The 19361-nt window shown below is 35.0% G+C and overlaps 1 protein-coding gene across 1 annotated transcript; it reads left to right on the top strand.

The window, feature by feature from the left end:
• The first annotated feature begins 17400 nt into the window (after nt 1–17400).
• On the top strand, nt 17401–18492 carry LOC100723742 (olfactory receptor 8B12-like). Its single transcript, XM_003472573.4, has one exon. It carries the CDS (start codon nt 17560–17562, stop codon nt 18490–18492), a length of 933 nt encoding a protein of 310 aa, XP_003472621.3. The 5' UTR covers nt 17401–17559.
• Nucleotides 18493–19361: the final 869 nt, after the last annotated feature.

The raw sequence follows: 19361 nt of genomic DNA, 5'->3' as shown, positions 1-19361 counted from the left end.
TACTAGCAACTTTTTAGGGTAACAAACCATATATCTGGAATGAGTTGTGGTTGTATGGGTACATGCACTTTTCAAAAATTACTGAACTGTATGTATAAATAATGTACATTTTATTATGTTTCATTTGTCTCTCAATAAGTTCTCACATACCACATGTAAATGGTCAAGGCCAAGAAACGTAAAAATGAATCCCTGAAATGCAATGCAACTTATAACCAAAGAAATGTGAAATAAATAATGTCCAGGATATGAATCCAGTTGACTGATTTGGTAGGAAATATTAGGAAAGACACAGGAAATGTTACGCTCATCTATCATTGCTATAGGAATCTAATTGAAAAGAGCCTTTTATGGAAAAAGTGGGGAAATATCTTTTAAAAACTCAGTAGACACAGAAATTTAGAACATTAGGAATTTATCTTCAGAAAACAAGTGAACAGGGAGAAATGAATAAATATGTATGACCTCACTCATGTGTGAAAGCATTAAATATTCTTATAGGACAGAATGGTAGTTAAAAGATTGTGGGAAAGGTACGGAGAATATGGGTAAAGGGAGCTTGTTTAGTTGGTACGAAGTTACAGGAAGATAGAAGAAAGAAATTCTGGTGTCTTTTTGCCTAACGCAATGATGATAATAACAACATATTGCATACTTCAAAATAGAAGAGAAAATTTTGAATAGTCTCATCATAAAGAAATGGTGAATGTTGGAGATGATAGATATATTCATTACCCTGCTTTGATCATTATGGAACATATACCTATATAGAGACATCACATTGTGCTTTATAAATTATACCATGTACGTGTATTATGTATTTTGAAAAAAGAAAATTTAAAATGGCATTAAATTTCCAAAATTTACATTTATTTCAGCAGTGTTTAACATAAGATTTGAAGTATTAAGAATTGGCAAACTGAACAGTAGCAGTTCTATTTAAGAGAGATCATGACATCATTAAGAAAAGTACTATTGAAGTTTACTCATTTGAACAGGTAGAAATCATATGAAGTGCAAAAAATACAATGTGATCCAAAATCAGATATTTTGCAACTGAATATAAATAAGAATATACCTGTGATTTTATTTTTTATGTTAACAGTATTTTATAATTTTCTAACCTACATGTAGTGCTTATAAAAAATCACTTTTTGAGAGCCTCATCGTGTAGCATAACCTGGCCTTATATTTACAATTTTCCTGCCTCAGTGATCCCTAATTGCTGGGATTAAAGGTATGCATTACTGTACCTAAAATGAAAAATTAATTTTTGAAAGAAAGAGTAAATACTTGCAAATTGTGTATTAAGTGAATTGCTTTATGGTTAATTAGCTTGTTGGTAATTTCATTTTCAGTTCACTGATATTAGTATAATTAGCCTCATTGCTTTAAAAGTCAGAATCAACTTGACTTTATTATTGATGTGTGTGATACAATAGCTGGCAAGTGGTATAACTAATTAAGAAAGAGAATATAAAAGGTGTCTTTGAAGAAAACAATCACAGCTTTTCTAATTAGTGCACACCTAGTACATAATGATTGCATTCATCGTGGGGCATTGGTACATGTACTTAATACTGTAATTCTTTTTACTTCCCCTGCCTTTCCTCTCCTTTCTTCCTCCCTCCGTCTTTTGGTTCCCTTCCCATTTGCAAAGGATCTATCTCTTTCTCTCTTTTATTATCTGTTTTTTTTATATTGGTCTTTAAGGATTTATGCTTTGGATTTTTCATATAAGAGAAATCATGCAATATTTAAGCTCATGTCTATGATTTTCAATTGTATCGTCCTGAGGTTCCTACTGAGACTTCCCTTACGTATAAATGCTACAATTTCTTTATTCATTCATCTACTAAAGCATGAGCATGCATGAATTATTATACTATGATGCCGTTATGTCTAGTGAGAAGATACCTAGAGGATAAACAGCTCGATCAATTTCTATTTCTATTGTAGGCTTTTGAGATAACTTCATAATAATTCCCACAGTCCTTGGACTAGTGACCAGTCCCAGAGCAATGTGGAACAGTTCATTTTCCCCTACAGATTCAGTTTTTGTTCTTGTTTGACTTGTTGTGAAAGCCATTTTTCTGGAGGAAGATGAATCTCAGTGTTTTAATTTGCATTTCTCTAGTAACCAGAGACACTGAACATTTTTTCATCTACCTATTGCTCCTTTTTAGTTTGAAAAGTGTTGACATTTTTATTTGCCCATTTTTTGATTGATTCTTTTATTTTTTTTGATGGGAAGTCTAAATTTTTTGTATTCTTTGTATAGGGTAGATATTAGTCCTCTGTCTGAGGAGTAGATTGTAAAATGATTTTTCTGTTCTGCAGGCTGTTCTTCACTCTGTTTGGTACTTACTTTGGTGTGCAGAAACTTTTAAACTTGATATGATTCCATTTGTTGACTTCTTATGTCATTCTTGTGCAACTGGAGCTCTGTTAAAAAAAATCCTTGCCTACACTTATGTATTTGAGTGTTTAACCTGTTTTATTTTCCAGCAGATTAAATGTTTCTATTTTAGTTTTTGGATCTTGATTCATTTTGATTTTAATTTAGTACGTGGTGAGAGATGCCACTTTGCATTCCATTCATCCAGGGAGTTTCTGGGTTTTCTTCTTCTTTTGTTTTTCCAATGCTGAGTGTGAAATCCAGCACATATGCTAGATGAGCACTCTACCATTGAGTTCCACACTTAGCCCAGTTAGATTTGAGGAGTATCTAGAAAACACCTGTGATGGATTGACAGCTGGTGGTCAGCTTGTAACATCAGCTGAACTGAATCAGTGTGCTGCTGAATGAATGGCTCACCTGAGGATTGTCCCACATAAAAGGAGAACTGTAAATGTGTGTTCATTCTGGTTCTCCTGTTGTCATTGCTTCTCATACAGGAGCTTTTTGAGCCTCTTTCCTAATATGAACTTGGCTATTCTTATCGTCTGAGGAGCTTGGGATCTTGTTGTCCCTGAGAATGGCTGTGGATCACTTTGGGGAAGCTCTGGTCCTTACTTTGATCATCACTTCCTGGCTCCTGTGAAGACAGACCCCTCAGCCTGCTACCACAGATTCTGCATCCCATGGAAATGGACTTTCTAGCTTCCACTGTGTCATGGTTCATGTCAGTGGCTCTCAAGCCTAATGCAATTATGGACTCAACCAAATCTAGAGTTTGTAATTGGTTCATTGTCTAGCACTTGGATTGGTGGTGTGAGTGTTTCACCCTCCCAGGGGTGGAGCCAGGATACCATGTAATGGCTGGAGAAAGTGTCTCTCTCTCTCTTGCCCGTTTTCGTCAATGCTGTTTGTGGCTGCCATGAACTAGTCCTGCCATGCCACCCTGCCTTGGAGCCAGCTGAGTATGGAGTGAAGCCTCCAAAATTGTAAGAAATAAACCTTTCCTTCTTTCATGTTGGGCATTGGGTATTTTGTTTCAGCAATTAGAGTGAAAAGTACCTAAGACACACTACCAACCTTTACCCTTCTAAGCATAGATCTGTGAAACAGACTTTCATGAGACACTGCTGTGTGCTGTAGGCATTCAGTTAGACTCATGAGGGACATTGTCATGGACTCTGTGTCTTCAGATGGGTCTTAGTGTCTGGACAGATTTCCTGAACTCTTTCTTTTATATTTGACTCTTTGAGTGATTATCATAAAATAATACTATAAATGATGTGTCCTGTATTGTCTTGTTTTCCTTGCAAACCCTGACTATGACAACACCTAACATCTGGTGAGTAATAAGTGTGTTATCACACAACAAAATCACAAACTTTACAGTTTTATTTTGTGAAGTTTTTAATGTATTTGAGATTTAGAGACAATAATCTTGAAATAATAAATGAATTATATGGTGATGTTAGACTAAGTGTAGTAAGAGTGACATGGAAATATTAGTGAATGGAGAGCAGTACAGTGACTTAGTTCATAGTTATTCTCAGTAATCCCTTAGAATGATTATTTATTCCTCCCTCTAAATTCTTTCTACATTTTCTTTTTTTTTTTTTTCCTTTTTCGTTTTTATTGGTACCAGGGATCGAACTCACGACTGCCTGCTTGCAAGGCAGGCGCTTATGCCGCTGAGCTAAATCCCCAGCCCTACATTTTATTTTTTTGAGACAGGGTGTTGCTATATAATTCAGGCAGGCCTTGAACTCACTATGTAGCCCAGAATTGCCTCAAACTTGCAGAGATCCTCCCACCTCAGCCTCCTGAGGGCTGGGATTATAGGCATGTGCCACCATGCACAGCTTCAGACTTCTCTGTACTTTGGCCTTTGGGATGTTTTACAATTTCAGTTGATGTATGCTAAATGAATATTCATGTAAACAAGGATTAGCATGGGATATTGTCTTCATTGGCTTAAGTGACTTATTCAAGTTTACCCTGGAATCAAAAAGTACAGGTAGGGTTAATTGTAGGCTTGTTTGCCTCAAATTCTTCCATCAGTTACTAATTTTTAAAAACAGTTCATTTGGCCAGTTTCATTTCCTTATTACTTGTTTGTTGGCTTTTGAATGACGCGGTTCTTGCCATTGATTATTCTGGTGATTGTTTTGTCTTACACACTTGTCCTTGAAGCTGTATCCTTGCTTTTGTTTGATCTCTGTTAATCAGATGATCCCCCAATTAGTATCTGATCCTTTTCACCCGAACTTTGGTATCCAGCTTTCTAATTTCTGAATTTTGTTAATTGAAGCCCTTGCTAACATTGTAATGTTTTGTTTAAAATCTAGCTCTTTGCCATTTAACCTAATTTTTCCATTGTATCAGTCTGTTTTCCTTCTTGGACACTTAATTAAATTTGAATTGTGCCTTTTTGTTCTGTTGTTCCCTCTCAATCCAAAGGGCATCCTAAACCCTGCTGTGCATTTCATCATTGCATCATAACATGTAGCATTATTCATTTTTTCCCTCTTTGTATAGAGCTTTGAATGAATATCTTTATTTCCTTTTTTTCTCTTTTTTCTACCCATTATAACACAAGAATATAGTTATTTTAAATGTACCAATAAAGAAAAATGAATTGTGTTTATTTATTTAATTTATTTTTGAAGAGAATAAAATCAAGCAAAATAAAACAGAATAGAGTCAATCAGAACAAAACAATGAATGTGACACAGGACTTCAAAACAAGATAAAAGGAAATCAATGATGGCTACCATAATTCCTATTGTTATCTTCAAAATAACTGCCAATATCATCAGACATAATAAAATGAAACAAAACAGAATAGAACAAAAACAATCAAAATAAAATGATTTCTTATTATTTTGTTTTGAATTATATTTATTGAATAAAATTTAAAAAGAATATAAATAAAATAATGTTTTTAGTTGGATATAATAAGATATACATCAATGTATTGATTTTATTCATACATACCATTTCCCCTTATATTTATATATTCTTGATGTGTGCTTATGTTTTTCTGTATAATTTTATCAACTAAGTAGGTTCATAAATTGAAAGCACTAGTATCATTTTCATTTTTCACTTCAAATTCATTATTTTTCATGTTATTCTCTGATGTGACTTATTAAATTCCAATAAATCATTATAAACTCACATATTTGAACATTTTGTATGAGTTTCAGTGAATTACACTGTTGTATGGCCACTGGAACTTCTCCCATTTGTCTTTGCATAATTTCTCTTAATTCAAAGAAAAAAGAAAAAAAAGGAAAAAGCAGGAAAAAAGGTAGAAATAATATAGAATTTCAAAAAACATTAACACTAAGAAATCACTAGTTGATAAATTATGTATTGCTCTCTTAGAAATTGTTACAAAATCAAAGCATTAAAAGTTGGCAATCAAACAATGACAGTGCAAACCATTCTGTTTAGTGATCCAATGAAAACTTAGTAATGTGGTCATCTATCTTTACACTTAAACAAGCATACAGTTATATCTTTTAGAGCACTTTCCTTCCCTTTCATTTTTACAATATGTATTATACATTTTGGATCTTATTACTTTATTTTTTTATTATTTTTTACAATAAAGAGACAATGTGATATTTACAAATGTGAGTTTTATTTATTTTACTTATGAGGATAGTCTCAAGTTGCCTCCATTTGCCTGTAAAGGCCTCAAAATCATCTTTTTATACCTGAGTAATATTCCACTGTATAAAAATACCGCATCTTTTCATTCACTCTGCATTTTGGTTGTTTCCAAGATTTAGCTATTACAAATTGTGCTGCTATAAACATGGGTGCACATATATCACTGTGACATGATCTTTTTAATTTTAATACAAAGGGAGAGAATAGCTGAATTGAATGGAACTTCTGATGCTACTTTGTAGAGGAATCTCCATATTGATTTCCATAGTAGCTGCACCAGTTTACACTCCCACCAACAGTGGATCAGTGTTCCTTTTCCCCCGCAGCCTCACCAACATTTGTTTTCAGTTGATTTCTTGATGGCAGCCATTTTTTTCCAAAGTGAGATGAAATCTCAATGCTGCTTTAATTTGCATTTCTCAAATGACCAGTGGTGTGAGCATTTCTTCACATATTTATTTGCCATTTGTATATCTTCATCTGAGAAATGTATGTTCATCTCACATGCCATTTTTGGAGAGGGTCTTTGAATTCTGGGGGCTTGATGTTTTTCAATTCTTTATATGTTCTGGATATAAGTCCTTTGTCTGAGGGGTTGCTGGTTAAAATTCTTTCCCATTCTGTGGGTTCTCTCTTCACTTGGCTAGTGATTTCTTTTGCAGCGCAAAAAGTTTTTAGTAATATGAGATTCCAGTTGTTGATTCTTTGAAGAACTTCCTAAGTGGTTTGCGTTTTGTTCATGAATTCTCTGCCTACACCTATGTCTCCAAGATTTCTGCTTACCTTATCTTCCAGGAAATTTAGTGTTTCTTTTTTAAAGTTTAGATCTTTGTTCCATTTTGACTTTAGCTTAGAGCATGGTGATAGGCATGGGTCTAGTTTCAGTCTTCAGCATGTGGAAAGCCAGTTTTTCCAACACCATTTATTAAAGAAGCTATCTTTTTTCCAGTGGACATATTCAGTCCTTTTGTCAAATATAAAGTGGCTGAGTGTTGTCGTAGTTTTGTTTGCATCTTGGAATCTGTTCCATTGATCCTCAGATCTATTTCTTTGCCAGTACCATGCTGATTTTATCACTGGCTTTGTAGTATAATTTGAAGTCAGGAATTGAGATGCCTCCTGCCTTGCCTTTGTTGCCAAGAATTGCCTTCGCTATTCTAGCTTTCTTCAGTTGTCAAATGAATTTTAGGAGTGTTTTCTGAGGTTTCTATGAGGCATGTTAATTATATTTTGATTGGGATTGCATTAAATCTGTATAACAGCTTTGGGAACATGGCCATTTTCACAATATTGGTTCTTCCTAACCAAGAGCAATGAATATCCTTCCATTGTCTAATATCCTCTTCAATCTTTTTTTAGAGATTTTCAGCATTTGGGTCTTTTACATTCTTGGTTAGGCTGATTCCTAGTTATTTTATTGTTTCAGATGGCCTTGTAAAAGGCAGTATTTCTATAATTTCTTCCCCTTGGAATTTTTTGTGTACATTAATGCTATTGATTTTTGAATGTTGAATTTGTATCCACCTATGCTGCTGAATTTATTACCTCTAGTAGTCTTTTAATGGAGCTTTCTGGGTCTTCTATATAAAGTATCATGTCATCTGCAGGTAATAATTTAACTTCTTCCTTTCCTATCTTTATTCCTTTTATTTCTCTCTCTTTTCTGATTGCTCAGGCTAATATTTCTAGAACTATATTGAATAGGAATGATGATAGTGGACATCCATGTCTTGTTCCTGGTTTTAGAGTGAAGGCTTTCAGTTTTTGTCCGTTTAGTATAATGTTGGCTGTTGCTTTGTCATGGATGGCCTTTATGAGATTGAGGTAGATAATCTATTGCAAGTTTCTGTAGGGTTTTTATCATGAACAAGTGTTGTAATTTATTGAAAGTTTTTTCTGTGTCTATTGAGATGATCATGTGATTTTTATTTTTGGCTCTGTTGATGTGGTGTATTACATTTAATGATATGCATATGTGAAACCATGCCTGCATTCTTGGAATGAATCCCACTTGGTCAGGTTGTATAATCTTGATGGTTTGCTGCATTCTATTTGCCAGTATTTTATTGAGAATATTTGCATCAATGTTCATTGGTAATATTGTTCATTAGTAATTTTGGCCTATAGTTCTGCTTTTTGGTTGGGTCTTTCTCTGATTTTGTTATCTGAGTGATATTTGCCTCTAGGAATGAGTTAGGGAGGATTGCTTCTCTTTTAATTTCATTCAAGAGTTTAAAAACTATTTGCATCAAATCTTCTCTTAATTTCTTGTAGAATTCATCCATGAATCCATCAGGACCTGGGTTTTTCTTCGTTGGTAAGTTTTTAATCATGTTTTCCCATTTCAGTAGCTGATATTGGGTTGTTCAAGATTATTGTATCTTCTTGATTGAGCTTGAGTAGTTCATATGTTTCTAGAAATCTGTCCATTTCCTCTGTGTTTTCTACTCTATGTGAGTAGAGATTTTCAAAGTAAGTATTTGTGATCTTTTGAATTTCCATGAGATCTGTAATAATTTCTCTCTTTTCAGTCTTTATTGTGTGAATTTGAGCTTTTTCTTTCTTTTTTTTGATATGGTTGGCTAGAGTTTTATCAATTTTGTTTATTCTCTCAGAAAACTGGCTCTTTGATTTGTTAATTCTTTTTATTTTCAATTACATTAATTTCTGTTCTGATCTTTACAGTTTCCTCTCTTATATGAACTTTGCATTTGACTTGCTCTTCCTTTTCTAGAAGCTTGAGAAGTAGCATTAGGTTGTTTATTTGTGCTCAATTTGTTTTCTTGATGTGACGATTTATTGCTATATAGTTCCCTCATAGGACCACTTTCATTGCGTCTCACAGGTTATGGTATGTCACTTTTTTTTTTTTTTTTGTCTTTTTCGTTTTTTATCGGTACCAGGGATCGAACTCATGACTGCCTGCTTTCAATGCAGGTGCTTATGCCGCTGAACTAAATCCCCAGCCCCTACAGGTTATGGTATGTTGTATCTACATTTTCATTGAATTGTGGGTATTGCTTTATTTCTACTTTAATTTCACCTGTAACCCACTAGTTGTTCAGAAGGTTTTTATTTGATTTCCATGTATTTATGCAGGTTTTGCAATTTCTTTTGCTATTAATTTCCAATTTCAGTGTGCTATGGCCAGATAATATGCATGGGATAATTTCAATCCCTTTGTATTTACTTAAGAACATTTTATGGGTTAATATATAGTCTGTTTAGAAGAATGTCTCATGCACCTCTGAGAAGAATGTATATTCTCATGTGGTTGGGTGGAACACTGTAAACTTCTTCTACTAAATCCATTTGCTCACAGGTATGATTCAGTTCTATTGTTTCTTTGTTGAATTTTTGTCCAGTTCTTCTATCTCTTTGGAACAGTGGTGCATTAAAGTCCCCTATTACAATTTATTCTTGTGTATTTGGTTTTTTATGTCTATTAGTTTTTGTCTTATATAGTTGTGTGCTGCTGTATTTGGTGCATATATATTTATAATTGTTAGTTCCTCTTCTTGAATTTTTCCACTAACAAGTATGCAGTGGCCTTTTAAAATCTCTTTTAATCATTTTAGGTTTGAAGTTCACATTGTCTGCAAACAGAATAGCTACACCTACTTTTTTCTAGGTTCTTGTTGCATGGAATACTGTTTTCCATCCTTTGACTTTCAATCTATGAGTTTTCTTTTAAGTCAGACGTGTTTCTTGTATACAGCATATTGTGGGGTCTTGTTTCTTGTTTCATTCTGTCAACCTATTTCTTTTTATTAGGGAAATTGAGGCCATTTACATTGATGGATATAACTGACATGTACTGGCTCAACTTAGCCATTTCATGTTCCAGTTGTTTGTTTTCTGCTTTTCCCCCTGTTTAACTGCTTGTCCTGCTTGATGCTGTCTTTCTATTGTTGTTCTGGAGACTGTGGTCATTTTTATCTCTATCTAGCGTGTCTTTCAGTGCTCTTTCTAGGGTTGGTTTGGTGTATATAAAGTTCTTCAGTTATTCTTTGTCATGGAAGTATCTTGCTTCTCCATTAAATTTGAAAGACAGTTTTGCTGGTATGAGAGTTGTTTTCTTTTAGGGCTTGAAATACTTCACTCCAAGCTTGTTTTAACTTGATAGTTTGTGCTGAAAGTCTGCCATGATTCTAATAGGCTTTCCTTGGTAGGTGATTTGTGTCCTTTCTTTAACAGGTTTTAGTATTCTTTTATTATGCTGTATGCCTGGGATCTTAATTATTATATATCTGGATGTAGATTTATGTGGGTTGTGATTGTTTGGCATTCTATATGCCTCACTTATCTGCATATTGGATTTTTCCCCATGTTTGGGAAATTTTCTGCTATTACCTCTGTGAATAGTTTGCCTATATCATTTGCATCAACTGCTGCATCTTCACTAATGCCTAATAGTCTTATTTTTTTTCTCTTGGCATCATCCTGAAGCTGCTGTATTTGCCATTTAATGCTGCTTTTTTTGTTTTTTAAACTTCTACCTCTTCATGATGGCTAACTGTGATATTGTCCTCAAGATCCAAAATTCTGTCTCAGCTTCATTTAAATATGTTGGAGACAACTACGAAGTGGCTCAGATCAGAATTCAAAATTAGCTAATTGGCTTCTATGTTTATCTGTCAGTCTGTGCTAGCCCTAGGCCCCTTGCATGGTGATGGGAGCTGATTCATAGGAAGTGAACCTCAGTGACCTACAGGTCCTGTCTGAGGCCTGTAGATAAGGCAACAGCTGTGGACACTTGGCTAAAACATCAATTAAGTAGATAGAGACTGCAGCTCCAGGAGTTATTCCTACTGTCTCACTTCTACCATGTCTTCATGATAAGACAGTTCTACTGAATTGACATAATTCATTACCTGGAGACATCCTTGAAGTGACTCCCAAGGTCCTGCTCATTGCCTGCACTTTTCTCAGTTTCCCTGCCCTTTGTTGTTGGACCTAATAAAGTGGGTGGTCCAGAGAAGTCTTTATCTTAGCCCTCAGAGTCTTGAACTAAGCTAAAGGTTTTGACCCTCCTGGAGCCCTAAAATCATACCACTTGTCTCATTTTATTTAAGCTTTCACCATACACTCATTTGGGATATTAAGGATCTAGGTCAGGACCTGATATAAATTGTTTTCCCCATTTTTAGTAGAATTTTTTGTTCCTTGGATGTCTCTTTGAATTTGTTTCATGGATTCTGCTTGTTTTGTGTATTGTTAATTCAAGGTTTGAATAAATTTCGCATGTTCCTGTATTTTCTTTCATCTATTTCTTCTCTGGCTATGTTGAGCAACTCCTTTACTAAGGTTGTTATTTCTGTCTTTATGTTGGCATCTGTTTCTAATTTAATTTTCTCTATTGCCTCCTGGATTTGTTTCTTTATTTCATTTGCTATCTTTTCAAAGGTTTCTGGTTTATGGCTTTTAAATTACTCTATTTCAATGTTACCTGTACTTGCTCCTGATAGACTCGATGTTTGAGATTGGATTTTGCTTTTTTGTTTTGTCATTTTCACCTTTTGAGCTAATATTTGGTCTTTCAATCCCAATAGTCTCAACTGTCAGCAACGTGTATCTTAGGGTCCTACTTTGTGGTTGATGTTTGTCTGATTGTTGAGTATACAGTGTAGAGGAGGCCAGTCACCTGTCTTTTTTATGCAGGGCCTATTGGGTGAATCCTATATTCTTCTTAGGCTTACTTGCCATGAGTACTGCTGTAAGTCAATTCTTAATTCCCTTTTTTACTATGTCTTCAGTTTGTTCCAGGTCACCAGATTTCCCTTTTTTGTAGTGTTTGTGTTGGCTGAGGCCCTACTGTGTCAGTGGGTGTCTTATAAGCCCTTTTGATTTTCTCCAAGTTGGGGGAGGCCTAATTGGTACACTCCTCAACCTGTATGACATTCCCTGTGTGGAAGAGGGAATCACCCACACTCTTGCCCAGCTTGCCAACGTCTTATAGTTGGAAAGAGCTTCACTACTAGGAGTAATTTGCTCCCATTTGGGCAAAAGATATAAATGGCATAGAGAATGAGCCGCAGTGGAGAAATCCATGCCAAAACACACAAGTAATGAAAAACATATTTCAAGGAATTCTTTCTAGTGTTTGGAAAAGTCCACCACTGCAAACCTCTATTTTAGGGGCAAACTCATACATTGACTGGAGCCTGCTAAGGTCTTCTGTTTGGGTGAGGGGTTACTGAGTCTCCCATCAACCAAGCATGGTTAATCCATTGCAGTCCAAGGTCCTGGGAGAAGACATGGGTGCCAACAATCAACAGCAGTACTAGTTCCAGGAAGGGGGTGATCCCCAAGGGCAGCGGGCCGGTGGCAAGGGTGACGGCCTGTGTGTTGGGTGCACGGAGAGCATGCAGGTGTAGGTGCGCCAGGCTAAATGGTGTGAAAGTTAAAGATTAATTGAATATCACATAATTATCCTCCTAATCAATTCTTATTAAATGAAATTACATTTGCTTACTTTTTCAGGAAGGAAGCCTAGTTTAGAGGAAGACCAGTGAGCACCCATGTTAACTGTCAAGCCAGGCTCCTGCTTCTTGCTGGAGTTAATGCTTGTATTTCTCAAACGTGTAGTAAAGGACAAGTCCTTAAGGGCCATACCAGATCCATTTGATGACTTACCAAAATTCTGAGACATATGTAAAAATATCACATATATGTTTGGGGGTCAGAAGATATTTATATTTAATGTGTATAAATATGTACAAGCATAACTTATGAGTTTACAATGTATGTTAATAACATACACACAAAAATGTATGAACATGTACTATATATTAGATATGTTCTAGCCATTAATTAAAGCAGACAGTTCATTCATTAAGCAAAGATTAGGATTTAGACAGTGATTATCAAAATAAACATTGCCATATTTCTTTCAGCACGGTTTCTTGTTTTTACTGCAGCTTGTTATCAGTGATGCCAACTTTGCAGATGCCATAGTTAAAATGCATTTGATGACAACCCTCAAATCATTTGATAGGCTCTGTTAGACATCAAGTTAGAGGAAGTTTTCCCACTGTTGCATCAGTTGTACCAAAAACCCTCAAAGGCTTTTAGAGAAAGGAAAACATTTAATGAATCCCTGAGGTCTTTATCTTGGATGCCTAAGGGAGAAATGTAATTGTTAATTGCCTTTTTCTATTTCTGATTCACTGATAATGGGATTAAGTCAGGAACTGGAATTCGTTATAGTTGCTTTAAGACACAGTATAGCATAGCAAATGATACAGAATTGTGGCACAGTGGTTTTACTGATAGGTAAACAGAGACTCCTTGTTCATTTACATAAAAGGCAATGATTGGCACAGCAGTTTGCTTATATATTTCATAGTTTTCCTTTGTTCACTTAGGTCACCCTTAAAGACAGGTTTTCATATCTTTCTGCTTTTTAGACTGCTTTACGCAAAGAAAACAGACTATACTGACAGTGGGAAACTCATGTATGATAGTTTGGTTATCAGAATGTCAGTGTTCATATTGATTAGGGGGTGACACAGACAGGGAAGTTTAAATTATATGGTTGACATTTTGGCTGATATATTGTAGAGGCTCACTCCTTTTTGAGTGTGTTGAGAGATTGTATATTTTTTTCTTATTGAATGGGCTACAATTTCTCATATGCAATTAAATAGAATTTACTGAAGGGAATATACTTGCCCTGTTATTTGGCCTTACAATGAAAATATTCAGTACTTTGCTATTGAGTATGATATTAACTATTGGTTGTCAATAGACATTTTCTGTTGGTTTTAGAATGTTTTTCTCCAGTTTTTCACTGTTGAGTGTTTTTATCATGGGGAAGTATTGAGTTTTGTCAAGAGCTTTTTGTGTATCTAATGAGATGTTTAAAGTTTGGTATTAATGTTCTGTTAATGCAGTGAATAACGTTGATCTATTTATATAGTTTTAATATGTTAACAGTTTTATTTTTCAGTTTTAACCTTTCTATTAGTTCATGTTTGCGGTACATGTTTACATCTCTTGTGTAAAGTTTAAATAAGCACGTAACACGGCTTAATTTCTTTTCATCCTTTTCCATTTTCTCCTTCCCCCTCACTTCACCTTTTGATTCCTTCCACTTTGAAGATCTACCTTCCTACTTTCTAATACTAATATTTTATTTTGTTCTTTATTTATAATTTGCATTTCTCATATAAGAGAAATCCTGATATATTTTAGCTTGTGTGCCTAATTTATTTCCCTTAATACTATAGTTTCAAGATGCATCCATCTTCCTGCAAGTGACTCAGGTTTACGTTTCTTTATGGCAGAGCAGTGCTCCACTGTGGAGAAATATTACATTTTCTCTATCAAATCAACTGAACAGGCTATTTTCAATATTTGACCATTATGACTTGTGTTGCTGTAAACATGTATGCATGTATCACTGTAATGGTTGGGTCAAATAGAATTTATTTTTAAAATATTAATTCTTGTTTTTTCTCTGAAATAATTGAGTCTCTCTTCTGAGTCTCTACAGTTTGGGTCATCTGTTGGGTTTTTAAGAATATTTGTATTAGATAATAATTTTATACTAAGAGGTACAGTATGATATTTCAATACATGCATAGAATTCATAAAGATCATCTGAGGAAATTGGCATATGTATTCCTTCAGATATTTATTATTTTTTTGTGTTTAGAACATTCAAAATTCTCTTTACTTGTTATTTTGAAATTTGTCAGTTTTTGTGGATTATAGCACCACAGATGATAAGCCATTTTTAAATCAAACTTCTACTGAAAATTTTACTGTTCCTCATTTTTTATTTGTATTATTACATTATATTTTTGCTATTATCATTTTTAGTTTACTTCTTTATATATTATGAAACCAGGATGAATACTTTTCCTATTGATTTAATCAAAGAGCTAACATATACTAGTAAAAATAGAAATTAAAAAATTATGAAAAATCGTATACCACATGCATACCTTTTACACTGCTATGAACTTCTTTCTGCAAATCTGAGCCTTCATCTAAAATTATTTCCTTTTCTTCTCATCTTTTGATGTGATCTTTGGTTGCTTTTAAGGTTGTTTCTCCTTTTCTGTGATTTTCAGTAGTTGATTAAAAAGTGCCTTTTTTTTGGTCATTTGCTTATAGCTTCCAGAACATTTTGATTCTGTGGTTCATAAAATTTAATCAATGAGTTATTTTGATCTATTATTTTAAAATGTTCCTTCATTATTGCCATTCAGTTGAGTATTTGAAACTCTGATTATACATATATTGGACTACTTAGCACTATCAAAAAGCTGTGATGACTATGTTCTTTCTTTCAAATTGTCTTATTTAAATTTAGTACGGGTAACTTCTGTTGTTGTGTTTTGCCTTCACTGATCCTTTGGTTTTGGTTACTCTGCTATTAAGTCAACATAATGAATTCTTCTTTCTGACTGAAAATTCAACTTGGCTACTAAACCATTATTTTGTTGGAATTTTAAAAAGCCACAGTATTTTAAAGGTTTGTCTGGTGATCCCAACACATAGGTCTTACATGAATCTGCTTCTACTAAAAGTACTTTTCTTTAGTACCTATATGTCAAATTTTTACTTTGTATTTCTGAGTATGTTTGATTTTATGAAGTATTCTTTTACTATTGAAGTGGTAGTAGCACAATTAATTTCTGGAATCAATTTAAATATGAATAAATTATTTAATATTCAATTCTAAATCATATTAACCCTTTGTACTATCTTTATTGACTCATCATTTATTCCTTTTCTCTTTTTTAAAGCTGAATTTATTGGATATTATTTATTATTCTATAAGTGACTATCAGGTCTGAGAAGACAAAGATCTTACCTTATGGATTTTTAGTGAGTCTGAAGCCTTTGGAGGTAGATTGATGTAGAGTTAAGACAAAGGATTTGAGTAGGATAGACCTATGCACAATGCAGGACTCTGAAAAATATCTTCTATATGAGGAAGTGACCTATTCTATGGGTTTAATTGTCCTGAGAAATGATCTAGGACACACACACACACACACACACATGCACATGCACACAGTGTTTTGGATCTTGCCAGGAAGGAGTCACTCTAAGGGCACTCTATTAGCTACTGTACTGTGAGCTTCACCTTCACTGACACACAATGCCTAACAAACACACCTTAAGTAAAGAGAGGATTATTTTGCTCATGGTTTCAAGAGATACAGTTCATGGACAGTTGCTTTCATGTCACAAACATGGCAGAAGAGCACGGGGAGTGAAGCTGCATGGAAGCAGAGTGGGGGAACAATGCTAGGAGAGAGAGGCCAGGGATCAAACAGACACAAGTTTACACATCCATGACCTGCTCAGAATCAAGAAATGTGTTTCATCAATGTCCCAGGTGGCTCCCATGCCAGTCAGATTGACACCATCAAGGTCACTGAGAGCTTGTAATTGGGAATCATGTGTTTATTCTTCTGTTACCTTATGGGTATGGAAAGGAACAAATGCAGTCTCCTTTCTGGAAGTCAGAAGTGCCCTAGAGTAAACTAACAAATGTAAATCACGTTTTTTTAGGGCAGAAAGGGTTACCCGTAATAATTAGAGATTCTGGTTCTTTCATTCAGTTTGGGAGGGGAGGGCTCTGAGCAAAAAAACTGTTATTTTTTATTAGCCAGGTCTTTGTTCTTCCCAGGAAAATTTGGATGAGTCAGGAGGGAATATCATCACAGTTCTAAATAAGTTGAGTGCTTGCCTGTCCTTGGTCTGTGATGTAACATGGTGATCACAAAAGCAAAACTGTAAAAGCCAGACTGTCAAAGATCCTTGGGGTGAAGTCTAGTGTTTTTGTAGCTTTGGCCTTGATCCCTCATCTTGGATTTTTTTTTTTTGGTCTGTAAAATATCCCAAAGCTCTTAGAACAGAGCCTCCAACAGAAATGCTTGAATATATATCAGTCTAAAAATTATTCTTAAATCTTCAGCTACTTGAGCTAAGAGATCTTGGGCAAACACTACCTCTGTGTTAGTTAAAAATATTTTAATTGAAATATACTTTTAAAAATCTTGTAGTAAACAACAAGAAGAACAAAAACACAGCCTGACATTTTAATTCAAAACATGACTGACACCCATGGTAATGTTTGCTTGTCGGGATAGCTAACAGGCCCAGGTGTGGCAACTGAAGCAGAGTCCAGAGGGGAAAGCACAGATTTACTGTGTGCTGTCACAGACCACCCTCAAAAGAGATCCCAGCTGGTGTGTGGTGATCCTTTTAGAGCAGCACTAGCTCTTTCTCTGGAAGCAATGACTTGTTCTAGTGCTGTGTGCAACTCTAGAAGTTAATGTCAATTGCTAGTTTGCTAGCTGGTTTGCTAGTACTGCCACTAGCAAATAGGAAAAGTCTTCTTTATTTTGTGAATGCCTTTTTCAAGAATAGGGGATGCATACAGAAAGGTTGTTACAAAATTTCTTTGTCTTAAAGTGATCTTCTTTTCTTGATCCCACAGATAACACTCTGAAGAGGAGATGACAGCCAGGAATTCTTCCGTAACAGAGTTCACCCTTGCAGGTTTAACAGATGAGCCAGGACTTCGAATTCCCCTCTTCTTCCTGTTTATAGATTTCTACTTGATTACTGTACTTGGGAATCTGGGCCTGATCATCCTGATAGCACTGAACTCTCACCTACACACCCCCATGTACTTTTTCCTTTTCAACCTCTCCCTCATAGATTTATCTTATTCCACTACCATCGTCCCTAAAATGCTGATGAATTTTATTTCAAAGAAGAACACAATCTTGTATACAGGGTGCATGACTCAACTCTTTTTCTTCTGCTTCTTTGTCATTTCTGAGTCCTTCGTCCTTTCAGCAATGGCCTATGATCGCTATGTGGCCATCTGCAAACCTTTGGTTTACATGGTCACCATGTCTCCCCAGGTGTGTTTACATCTCTTGGTAGGTGTCTATGTGATGGGCTTCACTGGGGCCATGGCTCACACAGGGAGCATAATGAGTCTGACCTTCTGCTCTCACAGCCTCATCAATCATTTTATGTGTGACATCCTTCCCCTCCTTGAGCTCTCCTGTAACAGTACTTATGCAAATGAGTTGGTGGTCTTCTGTGTTGTGGCCATTGACATTGGAATACCTATTGTCACCATCTTCATTTCTTATGCCCTCATCCTGTCTAGCATTCTTCACATTCGTTCCACGGAGGGAACATCCAAGGCCTTCAGCACCTGCAGCACTCATATGAGTGTGGTTCTTCTTTTCTTTGGCTCTGGGGCTTTCATGTATCTCAAATCACCAACCCTTTTGTCCCTTGATCAAGGGAAAGTATCTTCCCTGTTTTATACCATTGTGGTACCTATGTTAAATCCATTAATCTATAGTTTGAGGAATAAGGATGTCAAAGTTTCCTTTAAGAAAATCTTTCAGAGAAAAATGTTTTGTTAACAAAGAAGTAGAATTTGAATGAGGACATAAAAGGTTTTGTTCATTAGTATATATATTTATTTTAGTATGTAATATATAATGTGTATATTTGTTATAAGATGATGGTACATGTACATCTTAATTTGTTTTTCATCTCCTTTTCCATTCTTCCCCATCTATCTCAGTATTCCCCTTATTTTATTTGTACATGTTTGCAATACATCATGTTTACATGCCTGTGTGAAGTCTGTGCATGTAAATATCACGTCCCAATTTCTTTTATTCATCTCTAATCCTTTTTGTCCCTCCTGTCTCCCTTCATTTCTTGATCTCCTTTCCCTTTGAGGACAATCTTTTGTCATACTTCCTATTATGTATCTTTTATTTTGCTTTTAACTTTTACTTTGGGTTTACAATATAAGAGAAACGATGTGATCTTTAGGATTCTGTATGATTTATTTTAGTTAACGTTATGGTCTCAAGGTGCATCCATTTTCCTACAAATGACTCAAGCTTATGTTTCTTTATGGCAGTGCTCCATTGTTTATAAATATCATATTATATTTATCCATTCATGTGTTGAAAGACATATGGGCTGGTTCCAAGGTTTAGCACTCACGAGTTCCACAGTTATAGGGATACGTAGGGGAAAGGAAAAAGTCAGATTATCACTATTTTCATATGATGTGATCCTGTACATAGAAGACCCTAAAAATACACCAAACACTTTTAGAATCAATATAAAAATTTAGTAATAGTAATATAAAAAATTAATACACAAACATCAAGAACATTACTGCATACTAATAATGAACTCACTGAGAGCAGTATCCTACAAATGGCTCAAGCTTATGTTTCTCTATGGCAGAGTAGTCCTCCATTGTTTATAA

This window comes from Cavia porcellus, unplaced genomic scaffold (genome assembly GCF_034190915.1).
Source record: "Cavia porcellus strain 051 isolate PalLab524CR breed Dunkin Hartley unplaced genomic scaffold, mCavPor4.1 scaffold_9, whole genome shotgun sequence".
NCBI lineage: Eukaryota > Metazoa > Chordata > Mammalia > Rodentia > Caviidae > Cavia > Cavia porcellus.
The sequence above is the reverse complement of the archived record's forward strand: the minus strand, read 5'-3'. Positions and strand labels throughout refer to the sequence as shown.